At 42.4% G+C, this 27,905-nt stretch overlaps 1 protein-coding gene across 5 annotated transcripts in view; it reads right to left on the bottom strand.

The window, feature by feature from the left end:
* Positions 1–2,520: 2,520 nt before the first annotated feature.
* usp3 (ubiquitin specific peptidase 3) overlaps positions 2,521–27,905 on the bottom strand; it is a 105,548-nt gene continuing 80,163 nt past the window's right edge. For all 5 annotated transcript variants that reach the window (XM_068015263.1, XM_068015262.1, XM_068015265.1 and 2 more), the window contains 4 exons: positions 26,354–26,472; positions 24,388–24,501; positions 11,097–11,164; positions 2,521–4,559 (listed from right to left, as the gene is read on the bottom strand). In XM_068015263.1, coding sequence (XP_067871364.1) covers positions 4,391–4,559; positions 11,097–11,164; positions 24,388–24,501; positions 26,354–26,472 — 470 coding nt within the window. In that variant the 3' untranslated portion in view covers positions 2,521–4,390. The remainder of the gene's footprint in view (positions 4,560–11,096; positions 11,165–24,387; positions 24,502–26,353; positions 26,473–27,905) is intronic.

The following is a 27,905-nucleotide window of genomic DNA, read 5'->3' as shown; positions in this document are numbered from 1 at the left end:
ATAAAGGGAGATTATACTTCACTTTGTGCTTTGCCACTGGATTCAATTTCTAAGGGAAGCAGTGACAGCTGACATTACTTTTTAAATGTGATATATGAAGGCTTGATTAACACCAGTGATCAATAGTTGTTCAGGATCATTCCAATCAACAACTTGGATTTATACAATGCCTTTAGCATAAAGAACAATATCTGAAGGTGCTTCAGAGATGCTGAAATATGCTAAACCAGACAGGTTAAGAAGGGAGACCAAATCAAAGAGAAGGGTTTTAATATCAACCTGCACTCAAACAAATGTTGACGCTGAATCACAATGAGTATCAGGCCAGGTGAGGTAGGCTTAAAGGAGAGGGGCACGGAGAGGTTTAGTGTGGGAATTTCAATGCTTCAAGCCTGACCAGCTGAAGGCACGGCTGCCAATGGTGGAGCCAAAAAAAACTGGAAATGTGCAAAAGGCCAGAAGTGGAGGTTCGGAGCGATCTTGGTGAGTTGTAGGGCTGGAAATGATTAGAAATGGGGGGGGCGGGCGTTGGTGAGGCCATGGAGGAATTTGAAAAGGATGTAAGCTTTAAAATCAAATTGTTAATGAAGGGAAAGGAGGTAGAGAGGGAGTTCCAAAGAATGGGACCCACACTAGGGCAAAGGGAGTGCAGGATTCACAAGAGGATGGATTCAGAGGAATGGAGGCCATATTTATTTCATGCTTCAAATGAACTGAAGGCTGTATTCCAGGGTGATCTAAAGGCACTGTGTAGGGTCAGATGTAGAGTCGTTCATACAGTTAATATGCAGCATAGTGCTGGTTCAGCCAATGCCAGCAATGGACAGCTCTAGGCCCATGTCCATTTCCATCTCTGTTCAGGCATTTTGAAATCAATGAGAATGATACCATGAAGTGGTAAACAAAGCAACACACCTCACAAACACAGAACCTCCATCACCTAGAAGGACAATGGAAGGTGCATGGGACCACCAACCCCTCCAAATCACAAAACAGTCTGGTGAACAGATACTGTAGCTCCTCCAGTGTCGCTGGGTTCAAATCCTGAAACTCCCTCTGTACGAACATTGTGGTGAACACCCTCACCACACAGACCGCAGTAGTTCAAGAAAGCACCTCATCACCACGTTCTGAAGGGCAAGTAAGGATGGATAATAAATGCCAGCTTCATACCCTAAGAATGAATTTCTAAAAAACACCATCTCCACTTCAACTGTCAAACAGCTGCTTCATAATTTGCCTGCTGATTCAATTGAGTCTCTCCACATTATTTTCCCTTTGTTTCTGCTTGTTCCTCATCCCCTTCAGCTTTGGCAAAGGCTCTCAAATAGGTTGAAAAGCTTTTTCCAAAAGCTCGAAGAATTTTGCTGCAACTCACCTTTAGGTATCCACTTCTGTTTACACTGCAGAGCATGCACAATTCTCTTGTCCCATTAAAGCTCCCTCCCTGCACACGGTGAAAGCTACAAATAGAGCTATGAGTAATTACGTTTATGAAACGACCATATCTTCAGAATACTGCAAGACTGACCAGCTTTGAACTCAGACTGGACATTCTGGATCAACCTGGATCTTATTGCGTTACCTCTGTAAACGTCATAAACCAAGTTTTGAAAAAATAAAGATTGCGATACCTGAAGGTGCAGCCAGTTGGGGCCATACATTCATAGAAAAGGATCAAGCTGTTGGAAAGGAGTCTGGAAAATGTGGACAGTTCTCATCTTCACACACTGGCCAGATCTAGTAGGGATTTGGCTGAACACAATGTGTGCAAATGACATTCCTATATTATTTTAAAGCAGCAGTTAGTTAATTAACTTTGAATGGGCAAATGCTTCTTGTAAAAATAGCAAACAAGAATTTTAGAATGCTCTGATAAAAGTTATCTACATATACAATGGCAACGTCTACTGTAATAACTAAGAAACCCCACTCTTCCTCAGCTAGGGGTTTGACAGCTCTGGTGATGGCAGTGATGAAGCACAAGGGTCCTGTCAAATCTAAGAGAGATTCGCCATTGAAGAAAAGCTGCAATATCACGGAAATGAGAAGCTACGACAGACTCTTCATCCTTTACAACCCTTTAATCACAGCAGCCCCACCTCAAAGAACTAAGGAAATCAGATTAATTCATGATGCCGGGGAAAAGTCATTAAATACAGTTAAAGAAAGGAAGAACTTATACTTAATAGAGTGGATTTCACGTCCTCCAGATGTCCTAAAGCACTCCATAACTAATGAATTACTTTTGAAATGTGTTCACTGCTGCTTTCGAGAGAAATGCACAGAGGCGGGCTTCCATTTCCCTCAGGGAAGTGTGGAGGAAGAATCAATATTTTTACTACTGATAAAAGGACATTGGCAGCAGGTTAGAAAACAATCGATCAGTCTTAGTAAAGTCTAGCCTAGTTGCACATTACATTTAAATGTTACATGCCAGGGACACGAACAGTTGAAATTCTGACAAGTACTTTAACTTGATACAGCTATAACTATCATAAAAGCTTCAGTAAGCGTGAATGAAACTGATTTATAAAATGTTTTATGCTTAAAGACAAAATGCATTGTTTTGCGTCATTAACATTGCACTTTACTATCAGTGAAACAGTACATGAACATTTACTAATATACATACCATCATTATAAGCAGCCATAGTAATACATATACAATCAGGATTTTCTTTTGCGGGGATTAAACTGAATAAATGCCAATCGATGTTGTCATTACTGTGTCAGTTCATATTTTGCAACCAAAACAGCTTAACATTTTAAATTAAGTTTGTACAGTTCTAATATTCAGATTCAAGTTTAGGATGTGTATGTTTTCACATTTAAGAGACAGGAGTCTCATGTCAAAAACCTCTGAACTGCCTTTTCTTCTGCTGCTGCCTGGTACAGTACATCCACATGCAAATACAATATCTCATCTCATTATGTGATTAAACATTCAGTTCCAAGAACACTACTCAGGCCACTATAACAGAATTTATGAGAAAATGTGTCTTTGATAAGTAAAAAGGACTTTTATCCTGGTACGAAAATATAATCATACCATTTTATATGAGTAAAAGACTGTTCTGATAGCTGTAACCCACTGTTTCATGTTGTACACTGCATACAGTAAATGGTCCGACACAATTTTGTCAAAGATACACCCCCTCCCTGGTTCCCCATATGTAACCCAGCATGTTTAAATTCTCTTTCTTAATCAGGTGACATTGCAAATCATAAGCCATTCTTACCAACCTACATCCAATCAAATCATAGCCATTCATTGCCACTGTGTGATGCAGACAGCTATACATAAACCCTACTCTGCCCAGCAAAGTATTGGGATAGATGAGAGTTCCTTTTTTTTTTAATTCAGCAGTTCATTTTATTTTTTGCACCATCATTTTTTTTTTAAATTTTTATGCTTTCTGAAAGATGCAAAAGTGTCTGGTTATACCTCAAGAAAATGAGAACGTATTTTTTAAAAACCAGAGCTGAATACCTAAATTAAAATGTACAAACACAAATGTAATTGTGCAGCACAGGCGAGTGTAGAGCAGAATGCCTTTGTTCCAAGTTACCAGTGTTTACAAGTGGTCACAAGAGAAATGGTAACAGAAAAGAAATACAGACAGAATGATCTATTTCCATTACAAAAAAATCTTGGGCAGTTACAAGTGTACTACAGGAAGGTATAGCATTGCAGAGTCAAGGTGCATTTACACTTCATGTACCTCATAATACTGAACAGCATACTTTCACCCAGTTCTGAATATACACAGTAATGTACTTGTTTGCAGGAGAGAAGGGAACAACAGCAGTCTGCTCAAGGACCCTCAACCAGTCTGACACGTACACAATCATTCTAAGCTCTGACGTCAGCACTTTATTGGTCTGGTGCGGTTACTCTAAACTGAAATGTTCCATCACTTCATACACTACAGGGAGATTGACTGCAGAAACAAATAAGACTTCTGAATTTTGTGTCAATTTAGAAGTCAGGGACTAAGATGTAGTGTAAAAGGTTTGAAGAAACAGATGTAAATGCACCTTGAAGCCAGCCAACTATATCCCACAATTTACAGTACAGAGGTCATTTCAAAATATTGAATTTCAATGTCAACCGAGCTACTAAATTCTTGATCACCAGCAGCCATTACAGATTCAAAAATATTCTGCTGAGGTTCTGTGATAGGCTAAAATTAGATCAGGTCTCCTCGATTACTGTATCAACACTAGTAATGGTGCAATAAACAGAATTCTCATCAGCGATTTAAAAGTGCAAGATGAAAATAGTCTTGAGCTATCAAGTACTTGTGGAAATGTGGAACTGTTTGTGTGCGTTCCAATTCAGTATATATGTCAGGAAACACTTGTGTATATAAAAAGATGGGATGCATTAAAGTTTGATGCCTGATCCCGATTTGGTCTGGCGTTCCACATAGAACAAGATGTAGGCCTTGGCCTTCACTACAGTTTCCTCCTCGGTCAAAGTAACAGTACTGTCATTGAAGTGGAACCAACGCCCTTCATGAGTTGCATACGCAGTGTAATGACCTGAGCCAACTCTGAGAGGGGAAAAAGAAAATGTAGTTACTGCTCTATTGAGAAAGGACATATTCTGCAACATGTAAATATCTTCAATTAATATCAATCTTCTTGAAAAAAATTAACTGGTAATTTTTGTAATTTTATGTAAAGTTTTTTAATTCTCATTTTACACAGGGTATTTCACAATTAAAGATCTGATTGTAAATTACTTAGCTATACGATCAACTGGATAAAAGATCTCAAGAAAATACACAGTCCTGCTCTTGGCCACAGCCAATTCAATATTTTGAAATCCCTGATAGCCGGACACACACATTCTTACCCATATTCTCAGGAAATTACATGTAGGCATTTCTCTTATAAATTTAGAGTTGGCGCCTTCATCATCTATTGTAACAGAAAGGATTCCAGATCGTAATGAAAATAGGCAAATAACCTGGAGTCTCCACTTTTAATTTTCACATGTGGTAACAGCAACACCCTCTGAACTAGAGTGAAGAAATTACAATACACATAACTTAAATCACATGTAATCTTTGTTGTGTGGCCAGGCTAATTCACATCAACCAGGAGTGACCTAGTGTGACCAGGCTGAGCAATGAGACTGTCTTGCACGATGCTTTGCCCCGTGAAAATGATGGCAGATAATTAGGACACAGATAAAAGATGGTCTTGACTGTTCTGCTATGGCTCTGATTGGAAGTATATTCCAGACAGCATAAATGCAAACTTTCCCAAGTTAAATGATGTCTTCTGTAAAAACAGTTGACTAGAAATAGTCATACAGGTCCACCACAAGTAAAGAAATAAAGCTTGGCACAAAAACAAGAAATGCTGGATTCACTCAGCAGGTCTGGCAGCATCTGTGGAAAGAGAAGCAGAGTTAACGTTTCGGGTCAGTGACCCTTCTTCGGAGTTCCGAAACGTTAACTCTGCTCCTCTTTCCACAGATGCTGCCAGACCTGCTGAGTGAATCCAGCATTTCTTGTTTTTGTTTCAGATTTCCAGCATCCGCAGTATTTTGCTTTTAAATAAAGTTTGGCCCCTGAATACAGCAATGGGTTTATCCAATTTCAACTCTGGTCACTACTCCTCAAAAAACAATCACTGGAAAGGCTGCAGAGAAGAGCAACAAGACTGATCAAATGCAAGGGAGATGAGCTAGGAGGAAAGAAAGAAGCTTAACACTCTATTGGGTTGAAGAAGTAGTGACCTTACTGAATGGTACAGATAGGGTAGACCCAGATTATTACTTCCAATTAATCAGAGAACAAAGCTAATTTAGTGAACAATTTTCAACTGATATTTGGATCACTGAAAGAAACAGGAATTTGGAATAATCTGCCAGGCAGGATAGTACACAAGAACACAAGAAACAGGTGCAGGAGTAGACCATACCCCCCATCAAGCCTGCCCCGCCATTCAATACAATCATGGCTGATCTTAGGCTTCAACTCCACTTTCCCACACCCTCGCCATATCCCTTGATTCCCTGACAGACCCCAGTAGGGATATTGGGGACAAAATTAGGCTGGATACCAGAACAGGATAATTAGGGGAACTAGAATAGGTTTCAATTGGCAAATGGCTTTTGCTCATCTTCAATTTTACAGTGAGCTGCTGAGCCACAGAGCAGGATGGTCACAGGTTTGATCCCTGGACTGAGCTAGCCGATCTCAGCTGAGAGAGGGGTACAAGCACCATAACTGGGCTCAGCTTCCCGGCTTTGAGGAGGGTGAGAGTGGAAGAAAACTGGACAGGTTTCCCACTCTATGTGTCTCATTAGTCGAGGGTAACACTCAGTCAAGGCTCATACATGGACATGGGTCACTTGGGTCAGGTATGGGAGGGTGATTGAGGACTGTGAGATCTATTCCAACAAAGCGTCAATGCCTTCAGAACAGGAGGAGAAACTGATGAAGAAAACTGACAAAAGGGAAAGATCACCTACAATTAGTCAGTGTCGTCCAAGTGACTGTGCTCAAGCAACCCCAATTTTACCAGTCACTCAGATAAGGCAGGCCTAACAGCAGCAATGCCTATACATTCTACATGGTATATGGGCGGCACAGCGTTAGCACCGCAGCCTCACAGCTCCAGCGACCCAGGTTCGGTTCTGGGTACTGCCTGTGTGGAGTTTGCAAGTTCTCCCTGTGACTGTGTAGGTCTCCGCTGGGTGCTCCGGTTTCCTCCCACAGCCAAAGACTTGCAGGTTGATAGGTAAATTGGCCATTGTAAATTGCCCCTAGTGTAGGTAGGTGGTAGGAGAATAGAGGGAAAATGGGGATGTGGTAGGGAATATGGGATTAATGTAGGATTAGTATAAATGGCTGGTTGATGGTCGGCACAGATTCTGTGGGCGAAGGGCCTGTTTCAGTGCTGTATCTCTCTAAGTTCTCTAAGGTAGATGGTAAAACTATTGAAAAGCAACATAGCCAAACACACAAATACTAAAATAAAACAGTTAACAACATTGGCGTCCAGCCCAGCTGTTAACTAGGTAGTTCATCAATCCTAATATACAATGGCTCTGTAAATTGTTAAATCTTGAATGTATTTGACCACCTTCCCAGACACTAGTGAATGTACAGGACAGCAGCCAAAATGAAACACATACCATAGTGCAATTATACAATGCAATTATAGATGTTAATGACCTCCCACTCTTGGATCTGACTCAAGCACCTGTCCCTGCCCCAGAGCACAGACGAGCTGGCTCCTGAAATGATTGCTGAGTGATTCACCTGATCATTTTCCTTTCCTGAAGGGAAAGCCCCAGCTCTCCAAAACAGTTTACTATATGAGGACTGCACCCAGGTCCCAATCCCACTACTGCAACAGTACAGCATGTTGTATCACTGCTGCCTGGTTTATGATGTCTCACTTGCTTCCATCTACAGTCTAGAGCCACAACTGTTGCTTGATTCTGTTCCCAAAAAGTGTTTTCCAGCATGAATGAGCTTATATAGTTATTGGGATCTTCAATTTGCATTTCATATAGGCCAGGATGATTGGTTCATTTCCACTGGGTGCATGGAAATGAAGAATGATCAAACTTGCACCAAAACAGAGAGTTTTTTTCAGGTTGTTTTTCTTCAGGTTTGCACTTGCTGATGTTCAATATTCAGTATATTCACACCTAATCTGTACTAATGCTTTGTCTTTCAACACACCATTAACATATTGTTTGCCTTTGCTCCGTGACCTTTTGGTCAGCTATGTGGCCTGGTCCAATCTGCACCTTCTCCTTTGTTATCTCTTGCCCAACCCCCACCTCACTTGTTTATAATCTGTGACTTTTCTAATATTTGTCAGTTCCGAAGAAGGGTCACTGACCCGAAACGTTAACTCTGCTTCTCTTTCCACAGATGCTGCCAGACCTGCTGAGTGAATCCAGCATTTCTTGTTTTTGTTTCAGATTTCCAGCATCCGCAGTATTTTGCTTTTATTTTAGTGCCATATTTGGCTTCAACCCAGTGTTAAAAGGTGCAGCTTTGCCTTGGCTCCACTGTTTTAAGCTAAGTCACATTTACATTAAGTAGAACAACTGCAAGTTTATTACGATACTGGAAATGGAACTTTCCACTATCCAATTCTTTCTGGAAAACTTCTGGATTTGATCTTTAACATCCCCATAGGATTAGCTTCACTAAAACTTCAGGTTGTGCTCCATTGCTCCATATCACAAGTCGAACATGGATGAGGAAGACCATTCAGACCACCCTTAATCATCAATCTAGAAAAACCTCCAGTCACCCACAGTATCCAAGTCTTCCTGAAATAACTCCAAGGTTTTAGCTTTTGCTATCAGAAGTGGAAGACCATTCCAAATCCTCATCAGCATTCGTCAAGAATTAAATTTGCCTCGTTTAAAATCGATCCCTCCTTGTCTTCAGTGCCAAGGTTTACCTGAGGCATTCCTGCGGATTTATCTTTTCTATACCATTTAGCATCTTGTGTATCTCTGGTGGATCTACCCTCAGTCACCTCCTTTCAAAGCTAAAGAGCCTAAGTTTCTCCAGTTTTTCCTCATTTGCTGGGGATAAACCTCATGGCTCTTCGCTCCTGTACCGATTCTGGAGCTTGAATGTTTCCCTAGTCTCTTGGTGACCAGAACTGGATACAGTAGTCAAGATGCATCTGATCAAAGGTGTACAGTTTCAGCAATATACAGCCTCAGCCTTGTACTCTACCTATCTAGAAATGCAATGCAGTGTTATACCTGTTTTGCAGATTTCTGCTCTACAGTGACCGGACACAAGTGTCACGTAACATCCCAGGATTTCTTTCAACAAACAGCTGAGTTAGTTAGATACCATTCAGAGTACATTCTCCTCCTAACTTCCAACTTGTAATTCCAACTTTCTTTTTGAACAAAGGACCCATTTGAAATTAATTTATTGTACTCCAGTACGACCAAAAGCCAATAAATAAAGTAAGATGCCTGAATGCATTACTGCACCACTGTGGTTTCCTGAATACAAGCACCATTACAAGAGATTTCCAAATTAAACTCTTAGCAGTAATAGCAAGGAGCATTTTAAAAAGTCATTTAGCTGAGTGAATTTTCCACTATGACCCATTAACTCATTTTGTCTTGTGGAAAACATCTGGCTCTAAAAATGCAGCCCACTAGGTTTGCCAATATGTCCTCAGGTTACATAAAATAAGGAGTTAAATAACTAATGCAATATCCAGCTTAAAGCAGTGTTAAGGGTCTGAGATTGCCCATCCTTTTGGATCTCACCATCTTCCTTCCTTTGTCAGTCATTATTAGTTATCTCCTGATAAAAAAAAGAGTGGGTCAGCACACTTCTTCACAGCTCTTGACACCTGCTGTGCTGTGAACTGGGCAGCATGAGGAACACATTTGACCACAGCCAGATACAGGAAACCAGGTGGTCGCCAGTTTTGCAGCAACAAGCAGGAATCTGGTTTCGCACTTGCAAGTAAATTTCTGACAAGCCCATAACTATGGAGGTGTAAACACTGTACCAGAATCTCAGAGGGGCAGTTCAGCACGGCGACTATTTAGTGCAAGACTTTTACTGAAAACAAAACAAAATCTAAAGCAAGTCATATTAGAAGCCAGAAGAATAAAAAAGCAGAATATTAATTAAACAGAGAATGACTGCAGAATTCCAAGATGCAGAGGGATCTAGGTGTTCTAGTACATGAGACACAAAAGGTTAGTACGCAGGTACTGTAAGTAATAAAGGCGGCTAATGGAATGCTATCCTTTGTTATGAGAGGAATTGAAAATAAAAGTAAGGCTGTTATGCTTCAGTTATACAGGACATTGATGAGACCTAATCTAGAATACTGTGTGCAGTTTTGGTCTACTTATTTAAGGAAGGATGTAAGTGCACTGGAGACAGTGCACAGTAAGTTTACTAGGTTGATACCTGCAATGAGTGGGTTGTCTTATGAGGAAAGGTTGGACAGACTGGGCTTGTTTTCACTGGAGTTTAGAAGAGTGAGGGGTGACTTGATTGAAGATCCTGAACGGTCTTGACAAGGTGGCTGTGGAAAGGATATTTCCTCCTGTGGGTGATTCCAGAATGTTTTAAAATTGGGGGTCGCCCTTTTAGGACAGAGATGAGGAGAATTTTTTTCTCTGAGGGTTGTGCAACTTTGGAACTCTCTGCCTCAGAAGGTGGTGAGGTGGGGTCACTGAATATTTTTAAGGTGGAGGTAGATAGATTCTTGTTAGGCAAGGGAATCATAGGTTATGGGGTAAATGGGAGTGTGGAATTCGAGACACAAACAGATCAGCCATGATCTTATTGAATAGTGGAGCAGGCTCGAGGGGCTGAATGGCCTACTTCTGCTCCTAATTCATATGTTTGTATGTAGAACAGGAAAAGTACTAAGGTCACTCATTTCGCTCATACAGGGACATGTTTATACTGACAGACATTCACTGGCACAGATTCAGTTTTTAAAAACAGGCCTTCTGGTCTGAACTTAAAATATGATACAAAGCTTTAAAGGTATTTCTACCTTTACAATAATCACAAAACAAAATCCTTTAAATAAATTAAATAAAATGCTTTAATTTAAGCTATCACCTTTTTAAAATCACCAGTGATTGCTTGAAGGTATAGATCCATGACCACTTTGAAAATATAGTTATTAAAACTTTTGCCCATTTGAAGGTTTTCACGTCTTTAAATAGGGATCCCTGATGGCATAATGGGTTTAATCAAGTGACTGAGCCTGACTGTTATGGGGTGATGGTTAGTAGAGATATGAATATAAATCTAAGTTTGATTCAGCATCAACTGTGCAAATGAATTTTGTTCCCCATTATCAGGCTAGCACTTCAATTAGGTCAGTGCTCACTCCTTAAATAAAACAAAAATGTACATTCTAGTTAATGGATTGGGTTCTTTGGAGAGACTCCAGTACAGAGTGTAATGTGCTTGTCACATCATTTAAATCTTAGCATGAAGTATTTACTATAGTACACCGTGAAAAACACTGAACATTTGTTTAACAACACTTGGCCATTATGTGAAACCTCTGAGATAATTAAAAACAAAAGTGCTCACCCTGAACCATGATGCACCACCACAGCTGCGAGGTCATACAGGCAACTTTCTGGACCACTGTTTTCAGGCTGGAATAAGGTAAAAAAGTGCAGAGATCTTTATTACAGCAGTCAGATTTTATTGCATTTTTCTCTTCATAGCACTTTAAAATTTGTTCTCTCTCGCTAGACTCAGCCAAGAGGCAGACTTCCAGTCGATTCACCACATCTTCCCTAGACCTCTACCAATTCTAGATTTAAACCAGATGCTAGGAGACGTGAGTGCACAAGATGGGTTGGTTGATCCTTCTTACTCAGAAACTTATAGAATCAGTCATTTGCTGCATAAAAGGTGGCCATTCGACCCATCGACTCCATGCTGGCTCTGAACCTGTTATGGAGGGAGAACACTGGTGGAAGCATCAGCAAAGATCAGTGGTAGTACACACATCTGAATTGGAAGGAGGTAGGTTCAAACCCGACTTTGTTTCAATCTTTCACGAGATGTGGGCATCACTGGCAAAGCCAGCATTTGTTGCCCATGCCTAAGTGACCTTGAGAAGGTGGTGGTGAGTCACCAAGACTTGATCACATACTCCAGGCTGGCATTTCAGTGGAGTACTGAAGGAGTGCTGCACTGTTGGAGATGCAGTCTTCTGAATCATGCTCCATTATCTGTCTATGTAGATGGATCACATGACTGCAGAAAAGAGCAGAAAGCTCTCTTGGTGCCCTGGCTAACATTCTCTGCTCAGCCAACACCAATAATCACCATGTCATTCATTTTATTTGTCATCTGAGCGATCTTGCTGTGTACAATTTGGCTGCCACATTAATTTTTAAAACAAAATGGTCATTCATGGTAAGATACAGTGGATTTTAAGCAGAAACTTGCTATCCAGCATCACTGGAGAAGAGGGGGGGGGGGGGGATTATGGGGTTTAGCAGCATAGTGGGGGTGGACTTTGTTCAGTCTGCAGGTTTCTATTGTGAAACAACTTGGTGGGGAACACAAGGCTTTTCAACACTGGGCTGGACCCTGTGGATGAGCAGCACGTGAAGAAAGAAAATTCTGGAGTCAGCTCCGTGGTGGGTTTTTGGCAAGGAGGGAACTGAACCCTGGAATCTGGCAGCTTTGTACTGGAGGTGGGGGAGGAGAGTGAAAAGAAAGGATGCAGGCCAAGAACTAGTCCCTCAATCCATCCCAGCCTGTAACCTTACCTGACCCATTCCCATCTTTCTCCAAGTTCCATATCTGTTACTGGCCACGTTGCTAGCTTTGAACATTAATCAGGTTTATATTGTGTTTGCCTACTAAAGTAGCTCTTATCAATATATTTTTACTTTTCAAAACGTTGATGCTGGATCCCTACCAATAGCGGCCATTTGACCTTTCCAATTGCAGTTAGTCATAACTAAACATTTCTAAGAGCTCTGGACCAATGCTGGTATAGGAGTCTGATGGGTGCAGGATTATATTTTGTTCCCAGTTAAGTACATGACAAATTTCCACAGTAACCACTGCCTATTACTCAAGCACTGTGATTGCCCTTTGGGAACAATGCCACTGAAAAACTGTTCCATAATAACCGGTGCCTGGTAACTAGGCGATTGTAATGGAGAACATCATAATCATGTGGCATCACAGGGCAGCTTCAACTGAATTCTTGGATTACAAAGAAATTCCCTTTAAAAAAAAAACCAGAGCCGTGAACAGAACATAAATTAGGAAAGGGTGCAATTCAACATTTTCTTCCCATTATGAATGTCCATAGGCAAGTGAGCAATGGAAGAGCAACATATATACACATAAAACATGTCATCAAGTACAAATGGTATAGCAAAATTATTTTTGTCTGTGAGCAATAGAATGGGAGATTACCTGGTTATACTTAAAAGGACTAAGAGAGCTGAATACTCCAAAATACCACAAGGACTTTGAAAAAGGTGAATGGGTTCAATTTTACGCTGCTCCATCGCAAAGTCACTCAGTTATGGTGGACATACAGAGCAATTAGATTCACCTCTCACCATTTTACAGTTTGCTTCATTTTCAAAACCTGGGAATCCTTTTTCTGATTATAGCAATACGGCAAGATATCGGATTGAGGAAAAGAGTCACAACTCCCACCATTTGGGGGAGGAGAGAGGAGTGAGAGGGTGAAAACTGAAATAGATCTGAGGTGGGGCATGCTCAATCAGAATTCATTTTCTTTTAAAGATCAAGAACGTCATCTCTAGTTAAATCTAACAAAGAGAAAGTCCGCAGGAGTTTTGAAAATCCAATTTGTTGGTTAAGCTGGATAATACACTGGAAACCCTCAGCATGTTATTTTGCTTTAAAGAAAAGCTTTTTTTTTTTAAAATAAAAAATACTACCTGTTTGTATTAGTTAGACAGTAAAATAATAAAATCTCACTCTTGTTTAAAACACAGAACTGTAACTTATTTGTAAGAACCGTTAGCTTCTCTGCAAAGATATTTACTTATTGAGCCAAGTTCAGCACACTGTATCCATCGGTAATCTTAGAAACAATCAAGTCACATTAAACAGCCTCCAGATATACAAGAAAATCAAGCAGCTTCAAAATCAGATGGGGGAGGGTACACTCAATCTGAAGCAGACACTGGTACTGCACATTTTAAATTGCACCAGAGTGCTGCGACCCGTATCAAAGAACAAAAGCAATATCCACTCAACATAATGAAGGACAGCAGCTCAATTTAACCTTAAAGTTAAGATTTCACTCCTTAGGGAGATTTAGAAAACATTTCTGATGAAAGGTCATCATTCTGAAATGTTAACTGTTTTTCTCTCTCTCCACAGATGCTGCCAGGGCTGCTGAGTATTTCCAGCATTTTCTGTTTTTATTTTAATAACATCTTAGATTCAGTATTTCTTTCCCCTTGCTCTCCCCCACCTCACCACCTCCAAAATACTCTGCTTTAAAGGACACCTGTTTCTATATATTACTTATATTAGCAACAAGTGTGTGAAAAATAGGTGAGGACAGCATGAGGCTTGACTGTACACCCACTGTGATCAAATAGCTAGTTTGCATGTATGTGCACACAATCGCTCACACCTATCTGTCATATTAATTCGGTTCTCTAACCTGGCCAAATACACCCAAGCCAGGTCCTGAAAATCACACTATTTCTGCAAAAACATTCTTCACAATTGAGTGGTGGACTTTGCTGACTACAAGATGCCATTGCCTTGCATTCTTCAAATGACTGGTGAGGTCACTTCTGGGTTAGGCTGGGATTCTCTTCTGAGAATGTTTGTTGTCAACAGGCTCAAAGACCACTCAGTTCATTGTTTTGTCAGGGAATCGTAGAGAGTGGCGTTTGTTGCATGAGAAGCACACAGCAACTTAAGATTGTAATAAAGTGTAGGTGTATGTACAGACAGATCTCCCAAGGTACTGCTCACAGTATAACAGAAGACAAACTGTTCTTATATGCTTTGTTATGTCACGACCAGGTGAGAAGGGGTCGAAGGGTTCCCCCTCAGCCTTTGCCTGGTTTAACAGTAACAGGGTTTAATTTTTAAAACACCGTGATTTTAGCTCCCACTTAGTGAATCCTGGTTCACCGCTCCAATTGTAAGGCAAATAAATCAGACAGGTTTCCTTAGATTTAAACAAGAAAGGTGAAAGTTTATTAATCTTAAACTCTAATCCGGTTAACGACTACGAATATGCGACGTGACCACGCTAGCATGCATACGCGATAAACACACACAGATAGAGACAGAAGAAGTAGAAAGAATAAAGGGGAAAGGTTTGAGGCAATAGCTGAGTTATAATTAAAGTCATTTAAGTTCAATGTGGAGTCTTCGATTGCCAGTACGTCCTGCAATTTGTTGGGGCTCAGTGCACGCTTCAACTTGCTTCGATGTCGGAGTCTTTTCTCTCGAGGTTTACATGTCTTCTGTGGATCTGGTGGCTTGGGAGAAAACAAGAGAGATGCTTTCTTGTTCCAGCTTCAGTTGCAAACTGCCCTCTGTTCCTTTCTGTGTGACACAATTCAACTCCAAGTTGGCCAGCTGGTCAGTCATGCGGCTTAATCACTCCTGTGTTTGTGGATTGCATCAACTTGACAGTCCCTGGAATGTGCTTCCTTATACCTTCAATGTCTGGTGATCAAAATACCATTTGGATTAATTGGCCCAGGGAGTAGTTCTTTGTCCCCACAAGCACCATCTCTTAGTATGCAAATGTCCTCCAGTCAAAGGTCTGGTGATCTCTTAACAAGTCATTTCTTCACTCCAGCAACAGTTTAAAGTCAATATCCATATTATAAAATTAATATGCCTCATTCCTGGCAGGTGGGGTCTACATGACACCTCCACAGACAGCGGAATGAAATGCAATTTTTTAAAAGAGCATTTCATTAAAACAGACTAGAGAGAAGATAAGGACAGGAAAACACACATGCATCTCTCTCATTCATTCAGAACCCTAACAATTGCTACAGCCTGTCTTTTCTTGGTAGCAGTGCTGCTTTAAATGGCCCTTTCTGGCATCCCAATAAACATGTGGTTTTTGGGGTGGAAGTTTTTTTCAGTTTGCACATTTCCATGACTGCCTAAGGTCTCTTTGGTCTTGTTGAGGTCTGCAAGGGGAGGGTTAGATTTAGAGGGTTAGAAGTGCCGAAGAAGGGTCACTGACCCGAAACGTTAACTCTGCTTCTCTTTCCACAGATGCTGCCAGACCTGCTGAGTGGTTCCAGCATTTCTTGTTTTTATTTCAGATTTCCAGCATCCGCAGTATTTTGCTTTTATTTTAGGGTTAGATTTAATTAGCCCTAGGTTGGAGTTCTGCTCAGGGGCGACGGCAGTGAACTCAATGCTCAGCAAAAATTTAACCCTGTCAAAAAGAAGGACTCGATGAGAAGGATGAACCACCAATCAAAAACTAAGGCATACAATGCGGCGAAAACTAGTGGTAGGCCAGAGGATTGGGATTTTTTTTTTTTTAGGAACCAGCAGCGGATGGCTAGAAAGCTAATAAAGAGGGAGAAAATTGATTATGAAAGTAAATTGGCAAGAAATATAAAAACAAACAACAAGAGCTTCTACAGGTATAGAGTAGCTAAAGTGAACGTAGGACCCCTGGAAGATGCGACTGGAGAATTGATAACGGGGAACAGGGAAATGGTAGATAATTTAAACCAATATTTTGCATCAGTCTTCATGGTGGAGGACACTATAAACATTCCAGATATCAGATAAGGAAGGAGCTAATGGGAGGAAAGATCTTGTAACAGTCTCTATCACGAGGGACAAAGTATTTGACAAACTAATGGGACTAAAGGCAGACAAGTCGCCAGGACCTGATGGCCTACATCCAAAGGGTTTTAAAGGAAGTGGCTGCAGAGGTAGTGGAGGCATTGGTCAAAATATTCCAGAATTCACTGGATTCAGGGAGGGTCCCAGCAGATTGGAAAACCGCTAACGTGACGCCCCTGTTCAAAAAGGGAGGGAGACAAAAAGCAGGAAACTATAGGCCAGTCAGCCGAACATCAGTCGTTGGGAAAATGCTAAAGTCCATTATTAAGGAAGAAATAGCAGGACATTTAGAAAAGCTTAATGCAATCAAACAGAGTCAACATGGTTTTGTGAAAGGGAAATCATGTTTGACAAATTTGCTAGACTTCTTTGAGGATATAACAAACAGAGTTGATAAAGGCGAACCAGGAGATGTAGTGTATTTGGATATCCAGAAGGCATTCCATAAGGTGCCACATAAAAGATTATTGCACAAGATAGGAGCTCACGGTATTCCTTCTTCTTTGGCCTCCTTATCTCGAGAGACAATGGATACGCGCCTGGAGGTGGGTCAGTGGTTTGTGAAGCAGTGCCTGGAGTGGCTATAAAGGCCAATTCTAGAGTGACAGGCTCTTCCACAGGTGCTGCAGAGAAATTTGTTTGTCGGGGCTGTTGCACAGTTGGCTCTCCCCTTGCGCCTCTGTCTTTTTTCCTGCCAACTACTAAGTCTCTTCAACTCGCCACATTTTAGCCCCGTCTTTATGGCTGCCCGCCAGCTCTGGCGAACGCTGGCAACTGACTCCCACGACTTGTGATCAATGTCACAGGATTTCATGTCGCGTTTGCAGACGTCTTTAAAGCGGAGACATGGACGGCCGGTGGGTCTGATACCAGTGGCGAGCTCGCTGTACAATGCGTCTTTGGGGATCCTGCCATCTTCCATGTGGCTCACATGGCCAAGCCATCTCAAGCGCCGCTGACTCAGTAGCGTGTACAAGCTGGGGATATTGGCCGCCTCGAGGACTTCTGTGTTGGAGATACAGTCCTGCCACCTGATGCCAAGTATTCTCCGGAGGCAGCGAAGATGGAATGAATTGAGACGTCGCTCTTGGCTGACGTACGTTGTCCAGGCCTCGCTGCCATCGAGCAAGGTACTGAGGACACAGGCCTGATACACTCGGACTTTTGTGTTCCATGTCAGTGCGCCATTTTCCCACACTCTCTTGGCCAGTCTAGACATAGCAGTGGAAGCCTTTCCCATGCACTTGTTGATTTCTGCATCTAGAGACAGGTTACTGGTGATAGTTGAGCCTAGGTAGGTGAACTCTTGAACCACTTCCAGAGCGTGGTCGCCAATATTGATGGATGGAGCATTTCTGACGTCCTGCCCCATGATGTTTGTTTTCTTGAGGCTGATGGTTAGGCCAAATTCATTGCAGGCAGCCGCAAACCTGTTGATGAGACTCTGCAGGCACTCTTCAGTGTGAGATGTTAAAGCAGCATCGTCAGCAAAGAGGAGTTCCCTGATGAGGACGTTCCGTACTTTGGACTTCACTCTTAGACGGGCAAGGTTGAACAACCTGCCCCCTGATCTTGTGTGGAGGAAAATTCCTTCTTCAGAGGACTTGAACGCATGTGAAAGCAGCAGGGAGAAGAAAATCCCAAAAAGTGTGGGTGCGAGAACACAGCCCTGTTTCACGCCACTCAGGATAGGAAAGGGCTCTGATGAGGAGCCACCATGTTGAATTGTGCCTTTCATATTGTCATGGAATGAGGTGATGATACTTAGTAGCTTTGGTGGGCATCCAATCTTTTCTAGTAGTCTGAAGAGACCACGTCTGCTGACGAGGTCAAAGGCTTTGCTGAGATCAATGAAAGCAATGTAGAGGGGCACCTATTGTTACGGCATTTCTCCTGTTTCTGACGACAGGAGAACAGCATGTCAACGGTCGATCTCTCTGCACGAAAGCCACACTGTGCCTCAGGGTAGACGCGCTCGGCCAGCTTCTGGAGCCTGTTCAGAGCGACTCGAGCAAAGACTTTCCCCACTATGCTGAGCAGGGAGATTCCACGATAGTTGTTGCAGTCACCACGGTCACCTTTGTTTTTATAGAGGGTGATGATATTGGCATCGCGCATGTCCTGGGGTACTGCTCCCTCGTCCCAGCACAGGCATACCAGTTCATGTAGTGCTGAGAGTATAGCAGGCTTGGCACTCTTGATTATTTCAGGGGTAATGCTGTTCTTCCCAGGGGCTTTTCCGCTGGCTAGAGAATCAATGGCATCACTGAGTTCCGAATTGGTTGGCTCATCCATGACTGGTAGAGATAGGAGCTCACAGTATTGGGGGTAATGTATTAGCATGGATTGAGGATTGATTAACTCACAGAAGACAGAGTTGGGATTAATGGGTCTTTTTCAGGTTGGAAAGACGTAACTAGTGGAGTGCCACAAGGATCAGTCCTAGGGCCTCAATTATTTACTATCCATATTAATGACTTGGAGGAGGGGGCAGAGTGTAATATATCCAAATTTGCTGACGATACAAAAAGAGGTGGGAGGGCATGTTGTGATGAGGACATAAGGAATCTGCAAGGGGATATAGATAGGTTGAATGAGTGGGCAAAAAATTGGCAAGTGTGAGGTCATGCACTTTGGTAAGAAGAATCAAAAGGCAGACTATTATTTAAATGGAGAGAGACTTCAAAAAAGTGCAGCACAGAGGGATCTGGCTGTTCTTGTGCAGTAAACACAAAAGGTTAGCATGCAGGTGCAGCGTAATTAAGGTGACAAGTGGAATTTTGGCCTTTATTGCTAGTAGGTTGGAGTTTAAAAATAGGGAAGTCTTGTTACAACTGTACAGGGTGTTGGTGAGGCCACACCTGGATTAGTGTACAGTTTTGGTCCCTGTATTTAAGAAAGGATATAATGGCATTGGAGGCAGTTCAAAAGAGATTCACTAGGCTGATTCCTGGGATGAAGGGGTTGACTTATCAAGAACTGCTAAACAGGTTAGGCCTTTATTCATTAGAGTTTAGAAGAATGAGGGGTGATCTTATTGAAACGTACAAGATTCTGAGGGGGCTTAACAGGGTAGATGTTGAGAAGATGTTTCCACTAGTGGGGGAATCTCGAAAAAGGGAACATAGTTACAGAATAAGGGGACACTCATTTAAAACAGATGCAAAGGAATTTCTTCTCTCAGAGGGTAGTGAATGTCTGGAATTCTCTACCCCAGAGAGTTGAGGAGGCTGGATCACTGAAAGTATTTAAAGAGGAGGTAGATAGATTTTTGAAATATCGGGAAGTTGAGGGCTATGAGGAGCTGGCACGAAAGAGGAGTTGAGGTCTGGCGCAGATCACTCATGATCTTATTGAATGGCGGGGCAGGCTTGAGGGGCCGAATGGCCTAATCCTGTTCCTATTTCTTATGTTCTCTTTCAGTGCTTTGATGAGTCATGCAAAGGCTTTTCACCTTAGGGGAAGGCTGGTTCCCTTTTTTCTGACTGTAGGCGAGGATTCTTTGCTAATCTTCCTTTTGTCCTCTGGGACAGTCCTGTACAGGTTTGCAGGTTTTTGTCCAGATTATGCTGCATTTCCCTGTGGCAATTTGACTAGGTGAGGCATCACCCTCACTGTTTCTCTGCCCTCTTGAGGATTTTCTTTGTCTCTGCAGGTTCCTATAAATGCTGTTAGCCACTTCGGTGGGGTGCTTCTAGTGTCTGCATTTACATAGGACGATGTGGGGTCTAACTTTTCAAATATTTCAGGTTTGGTTGACCAGACAGTAGGGGTTTCCATTTGGGATTTCTCCCGGACTTCCTTTAACCTGCCCTCTTGGTCCCTTTTTCCATGTTCCTTTCTAACCTGTTGCCAGCCTTGTACCTGCCTGTACCATTTTGTTCTCGGCAGGGGTTCCTTAAAGTTCACCAGCCCTCTGCTGGAAGGTCCTGGACTTAGAGGTGCAGTTTTCACTGTAGGTTGGGGTTTCCCCTCAACCTGGCAATGTGGCAACTCCTACAGTACTGCACTACATCTTTGTGGGGTTTGGGCCAGTCGAACTGCTGTCCTATAGGCAGGCTTTGATCTTTCGTATACCAACATGTACTGCCATTGCAATCTCATGGGCCATTCTTACCATTTCTCTCCGGTACCTCTGCGGCACCACTAACTGGTGAACCACTATCCACTCCTTGCTCTCAGGTCTGTGAGGAGAACTCAATTTCCTCATCAGTACCTCATTCTTTAAATAGTAGCAATTAGGGACTCCCTCTGCTTCAATTTCAGTCTGGGCAGCCTGTGCTAACTCTCCCAATACTGGGTCAGCTCGCTGAGCTTCACCTAGGGAAGATTTATTTAACTCAATCCCTGGGTCTTTCCAAAGAAAGTCTCAAATGGACAGGCAGACCTCATGGTCATCTGCCTGCAGAGCCAATTCAGTCTCCTCTCAGGGTGCTGGTTTGATCATGGCCTGATTCATTACACATTCAGGGACTCTGCAGGGGACCATCTCCTGCCACTGCCCTGTTTCTCTGACCTCCTGCGGTCTTTCTTTCACTACTGGGGAAGCTACCAGCTTCATCCACGCCAGATCATTACCCAGGAGCAGGTCAACCCCATCCACAGGCAAACTAGGGACAATCCCTACGGTCCTGAAACTAGGTCGCACTCTAAGTGCACCCGGTGTAAAGGTAAGGCATACACTGCCCTCCAATACCATTCACCACCATTCAGGTGTTCACTGCACTCCCTGGGGGAAAGGTCAGGCGTTTTCCCAGTAAAAGAGATCTAGTGGCCGTGTCCCTGAGGATTACTAGGAGCTTGCTTGCCCCACTCGAGGTTGTATAGGGTTACTCTCCCTTCAGACACAAAACCCTGATAACCTTCAGGAATCCTATTAAATTTTCCTGCACTTGCAGCAGTAAGCTTCCTGGGTCTCTCTCTTACTGCAGTTCAAGCCACAGCTTGTTCTGTGCTTTCCATCAGGATTCCTTCTCCTTCACTGAGTGGGTGTGCCCTGATTAACTCTACAGGTTTTCCTTTTAGTTTCCAACAGTCAACCCTTAAATGTCCTGCTTTATTACAATGGAAACACACAGGTCTCCGGGTCTCACTCCTACTTACAGCACCTTCCTTTTTGGCTGGAGAAGGGCCCCCTGTGTCTCCTGCTTTTCTTGCCCTCCCAGGACTGCTTGGGCTTCTATCACCTTCCCACCCTTTGTCCTTTTCGGATTTGTGGGGGTGATTAGGAAACGTTTTCCCCTGGGAAACCGACTTACAAATGAGAGCAAACTCATCAGCCACGACTGCTGTGTGCCAGGCTCTATGAACCATTTGTTCCTCTACATGTGTCTTTATGGAGAGTGGGAGAAAGTTTTTAAAATCCCTCTCACAAAATTACTTCCCTGAGATTTTCATAGCTGAGCTGTGCTTTAAGAGCCCTCAGCCACTGGTCAAAAGCCAGCTGCTAATTTCTCTCAAACTCCAGATAAGTTTGATCAGCTTGTTTCTCGAGGGTTCTAAACTTTTGGCGATAGTCTTCCGGTACTAACTCATATTCCCAGAAGATAGCATATTTTGTCAGTTCATAATTTGATGAACTCTCATCTGGCAACATGGAATAAACCTCATGGGCTTTTCCTACTAGTTTGCTCTGTAACAGCCTCAGCTGACCACTTTAACTGCCTAGCCAGTTTTTCAAAAGACACAAAAAACGCTTCCATGTTTATTTATTTTTTATTTATTTATAGATACAGCACTGAAACAGGCCCTTCGGCCCACCGAGTCTGTGCCGACCAAGAACCACTCATTTATACTAACCCTACAGTAATCCCATATTCCCTACCACCTACCTACACTAGGGGAAATTTACAATGGCCAATTTACCTATTACCTGCAAGTCTTTGGCGGTGGGAGGAAACCGGAGCACCCGGCGAAAACCCACGCGGTCACAGGGAGAACTTGCAAACTCCGCACAGGCAGTACCCAGAATTGAACCCGGGTCCCTGGAGCTGTGAGGCTGCAGTGCTAACCACTGTGCCGCCTCATTGAATGTCTCCCTCATTGAATTTTGGGATCAGTTGGGAGAGTTTTAACAATTCTGTACCCAGCCCTGAATTACGCTCCTCCATATTGGCCATGCTTTCACTGGGGTTACTCTGTCACCCCCTAGTTAACTCAAGCCGTCTTAGCTCTCTCTCTTCGCATTCTTTCTGGAAGGTGCATTCTCTCTCTCTCTTTTCCTTCACCTTCCTTCTGGAAGGCTCTTTTATTCTCTCTCTCCTGTCTCTCTGTTTCTCTTTCCCTGTCTTCTAATTCAACTTTCCTCTGTTCCAATTAATCTTTGATAGCAATACCCTGTCGAAGTCTACTTCTAACCGTGTTTCTGCTTCTTCAGATTCAAAGGAAAAATGGTTGGCCACTAGCCTTAGGAGTTCAGACTTCCTGGCTTTGTCACGTACAGTGATCCCACAGTGCTCAGCCATTTTCCTCAACTCCTCCATAGACAGTGCTTTTAACTTATCCCAAGTTATTTCACCCTGGCTTGGGGAGCTACTAGCTTCAGTTGCAGACATGTTAGTTTTCTAGCATACAACCACAACAAAACCTGTCTTGAAATCTTTTCTCTTTTGTTTCGGATCAATTTGGCTTCCCACTTCCAATTTCTTGTTTGTTTGTGAGTCAAATCCAGGACACTAGCCCCCAGATTTGTGTTACAACCAGGTGAGAAGGGATCTAGGGGTTCCCTCTTAGCCTTTGCCTGGTCTAACCGCAACAGTGTTTAATTTTAGAAACACCGCGTCTTTAGCTTCCCCTCAGTGAATCTTGGTTCATTGCTCCAATTGTAAGGCAAAAAAATCAGACAGGTTTCCTTAGATTTAAACAAGAAAGGTGGACGTTTTTTCATCTTAAACTCAAATCCGGTTAACGACTACGAATTTGCGACGTGACCACGCTAGCATGCATAGGCAATAAACACACATGCAGTTAGAGACAGAAAACGTAGAAAAGAATAAAGGGGAAAGGTTTGAGGCAATAGCTAGGTTTATAATTAAAGTCCTTTAAGTTCAATGTGGAGTCTTGGTTGCCGGTAAGTCCTGCAATTTGTTGGGGCCCAGTGCACGCTTCAACTTGTTTTGATGTCAGAGTCTTTTCTCTCTTGAGGTTTACGTGTCTTCCATGGATCCGGTGGCTTGGAAGAAAGCAAGAGAGACAGCGAGGAGAAGATGCTTTCTTGTCCCAGCTTAAGTTGCAAACTGCCCTCTGTTCCTTTCTGTGTGACACAATTCAACTCCAGGTTGGCCAGCAGGTCAGTCATGTGACTAACGGGCTTAACCACTCCTGCGATTGTGGATTGCATCATCTTGGCGGTCCCTGGAATGCGCTTCCTTATACCTTCAATGTCTGGTGATCAAAATACCATTTGGGTTAATTGGCCCACGGAGTAGTGCTTTGTCTCCACAAGCAACATCTCTCAGCATGCAAATGTCCTCCAGTCAAAGGTCTGGTGATCTCTTGAACAAGTCATTTCTTCAATCCAGCAACAGTTTAAAATCAATGTTCATATGACAAATTAATATGCCTCATTTTTAGCAGGTGGGGGCCTGCATGAGCGTTATTAACAAAATATGATGGGGAAAACATTCCAGGAATTGAATGTGAAACTTAAGTGCGTCCATATGCAAAATTTAACATAATATGGTGGTGACTTCCCAGAGGTTCTCACAATCGCCCGTCAAAACTATGGCAGAAGAGCTGCAGAAGCCTGGGGAAATGGTGCAAATGCTATTTCCAGTGTTTTTCCAGAATTGCCCTAGCTTTTCCCCTGAAGTTATAGATTAGGAGCAGGAGAACCCCGCTGGAAAACGGGATCCTGTAGGGGGCATGGATTAGACACAGTGAAGTGAAAAGACAAAATGACAGGCCAGCGAGCACAAAAATTGCAAATCTGAATAAGGAGTTCAGTCAGTGAAGATATTCTGCAACTATTTATATCCTCAGGCAGCAGATAAAATTCCTAATTTCTGAATACATTTACCTCCAATAAGAAGCACTTCATGTCAAGGCCTCGCAGAGGGAATTCTACATACGTATCTATCTTATTTCGCAGATAAGCTGTCCAATGAAATCTTTTCAGATGCAAGCATAACACCTAAAGTTAAAAAGGAAAACAAGTCACTGGGACTTTTTCTTGGAAGGGTTATAGTGTGATTCAGTTATATAGTTCACAATAACAGCTCCCTTAAACACATTCGATGTTAACATGCTGAACAATCAGAAAAATGGATCATGCCATAAATACTAAGCAAGTGTTAGGAACGAATCAGCTTTCTTTAAATTAATCTGTTAATTGTGCGAGTTTTCTACCCATTTTAGATTAATTGATTTATGTTTAACTCACTGTATGAAACAGCAGCAATGCTGACTTTACACTTTCTGATGCAACAGATTGCACATAAAAAGGGAAGTATCACATTCTAAAATACAAGATCACACCCTAAACCAGTTTCAACACCACAATGAATATACCGAGAGTTAAAATGACTCTGCTGAACTGCCCACATTGAAGCAGTTATCTAATTTTAGAAGTCTCACTCAGCTCATTACTTGCTGGAACTGTGCTCAGGACTGCCTGAAATTTTGTTTCAGGTGGTGGACCGTGAGCATCATTAAAACACGAGAAAGTGGTGCACAACAAGCACTCAGGACGATGCATGGTGATTATGTGAAATTCAGTAGAATACAATTCCCCATCTGCTAGTCATCAATTCTGAGGATAAACTTGCTTAAATAAACAACTGCTGCTTCCGATAGCCAATTTAACAGCGACATTATAAAAATGGTAATTCACAATGATCAGCAAAAAAACCCAATCAAATTGCAGCATCTGCAGGAATGAAGTGCTCCAACTACTGCACCCCACCCTTCACTAAAATTTAAACCTCACCCTGACTACTGGTTACTGCAAATGATTCACCAGGCTCTATAGTGGAACAAGCAGACTTGAATAAAACTGTCTGCATTCATGGTTTAATTAGCTTCAGCTTTCACTTATTATTCTTTGAAGATGCAGAATATTTGATTTAACACTACTGTGTCTACCACACAATGAGTGATATGCTGTTAATACTTCTGGCCAAGAAGGTGATGGAGGTTATTTCACTTCACCTAAACTACTTGTGAACTAGCAGTCTATCGCCTTATGTAAGGCTACCAATGCAGTTAGCCCTAGTGAGTCACCTGCATTGAGTGGCAGTGCAGCAGAGCTGTGTTCCTGTCATTATTCTAGAATTGAGGTGCAAACATTCTAAACAGAGAGCTTTCAAGTTGGGGGGTAGGGGGGAATGAGAGTTATCTCTCCAAAGGTTTCAGGGGCTTTTTAATAAAAATGTATTTAAAAAATTCTAGTTCTTTACATTACATCCTAGTGCATTAGATGTACTGGGGAACTTGTGCCCCACTTCTGGTGCACAATTGGTAACAGAAATAGGTGCTTTTGGCAGCCTTATATCACAAGCAAGTACTCAGTTTCCTATCCTGAATCTTCAAAAACTCAGGGAGGTCTGCTGCACTGCCACTCAGCTTGACTAAAGCTAGCACACACAGAGATCAGTTAACCCTCCAAGCAACTCCGAGACCGCAAACAGTATAAACCATGGACGTCACAACTGAAGCACAAGGTTAAGTAGATGGCCTTGCAGCAAACCCTCATTGTTTAAATGCTTTTTTAGAAAGCTGTGCATTTGCTGCATTTTTAAAGTGATTAATAGCAGGCACATTCATATCACACTGGTGAAATCTGTTGATAATGTTCCTCAAATGGTAATTTGAAGAATATAATTCAGGTATGTGTATTATAGGATTACTAAAACTACAGAACTCTGATCCAGATTTGAAAATAAAAACATCCAGATAATTCAGGTTTAACTATTATTTTGTATTTGACCTCACATTTTCATCAACAAATATAGCAACTTAGCTACTCAAAAAGGTAGAGCACTAACCTTTGGTAACTTCTGAATCCAAAATTTTTTGGTGGACTTCTGTCGCTTTTTACACTTGTGGCACATGTACAGCTCGGTTTCATCCAGCTCCTCCAAGTCTGTGAAACTGCGTAGGCAATCTGCAATAAAAATAACCCAGAGAACTTCAATCACCGGCTCTGTATATCCTCATCTGTAATTAATTTTTCAACAACAAGCTCAGTAAATCCAGAGTCTCAGAAAACAAAGTATAAAGTAACGCTTGTACAATGCCTCAAAATGGAAATAAAAAATATAAGTACAATGTAAACAATGACCCTTTGCTTTAATCTGTTTAGGTGTTCAAAATTATATGTGGTTCTGATAAAGTAGATAGGGAGAAATTGCTTCCATTGACAGGAGGGCCAGTGACTAGAGGGAACAGATTTAACATAATTGGCAAAGGAACCAGATGGGAGATAATGAGAATTGTGTGAACCGAAATAAATGATGGAAGCTGTCGTCGACAATGCTATCAAGCGGCATTTATTCAGCAATAACTTGCTCACTGACACTTAGTTTGGGTTCCACCAGGGCCACTCAGCTCCTGACCTCATTACAGTCTTGGTCGAAACATGGACAAGAGCTGAACTCAAGAGGCGAGGTGACAGTGACTGCCCTTGACATCAAGGCAGCATTTAACCGAGTATTGCATCAAGCAGCCTTAGCAAAACTGGAGGCAATGGGAATCAGGGGGGAAAACTCTCCACTGGTTGGAGTCATACCTAGCACAAAGGAAGATGGTTGTGGTTGTTGGAGGTCAATCATCTCAACCCCAGAAAACCACTGCAGGAGTTCCTCAGGGTCGTGTCCTAGGCCCAACTAGCGGCTTCATCAATGACCTTATCATAAGGTCAGAAGTGGGGCCATTCGTGACTCCTCAGATACTGAAGCATTTCATGTCCATATGCAGCAAGACCTGGACAACATTCAGGCTTGGGCTGACAAATCACAAGTAACATTCGCGCCATAAGTGCCAAGCAATGACCATCTCCAACAAGACAGAATCCAACCATCTCCCCTTGACATTCAATGGTATTACGATCGCTAAATCCCCACTATCACCCTGGGGGTTATCACTGACCAGAAACTGAACTGCAGCTGCCACATAAATATGGTGGCTACAAGAGGTCAGAAGCTGGGGATTCTGTGGCAAGACACTGACCGCCTGACTCTCCAAAGCCTGTCCACTATCTACAAGGAAAAAGTCAGGAGTGTGATGGAATACTCTCCACTTGCCTGGATGAGTACAGCTCCAACAACACTCAGGAAACTTGACACCATCCAGGACAAAGCAGCCTGCCTGATAGGCACCCCACCCACCACTTTCAACATTCACACCCTCCATCACCGAAGCACAGTGGCAGCAGTGTGTACCATCTACAAGATGCACTTCAGCAACTCACTAAGCCTCCTTCAACAGCACCTTCCAAACCTGCGACCTCTACCACTTAGAAGGACAAGGGCAGAAGATGCATGGGAACTTAAACAGCTGTAAGTTTCCCTGCAAGCCACACACCATTCTGGCTTGGAA

Source organism: Heterodontus francisci, chromosome 35, assembly GCF_036365525.1.
Source record: "Heterodontus francisci isolate sHetFra1 chromosome 35, sHetFra1.hap1, whole genome shotgun sequence".
Classification (NCBI taxonomy): domain Eukaryota; kingdom Metazoa; phylum Chordata; class Chondrichthyes; order Heterodontiformes; family Heterodontidae; genus Heterodontus; species Heterodontus francisci.
This window is presented reverse-complemented; position numbering and strand designations above follow the sequence as displayed.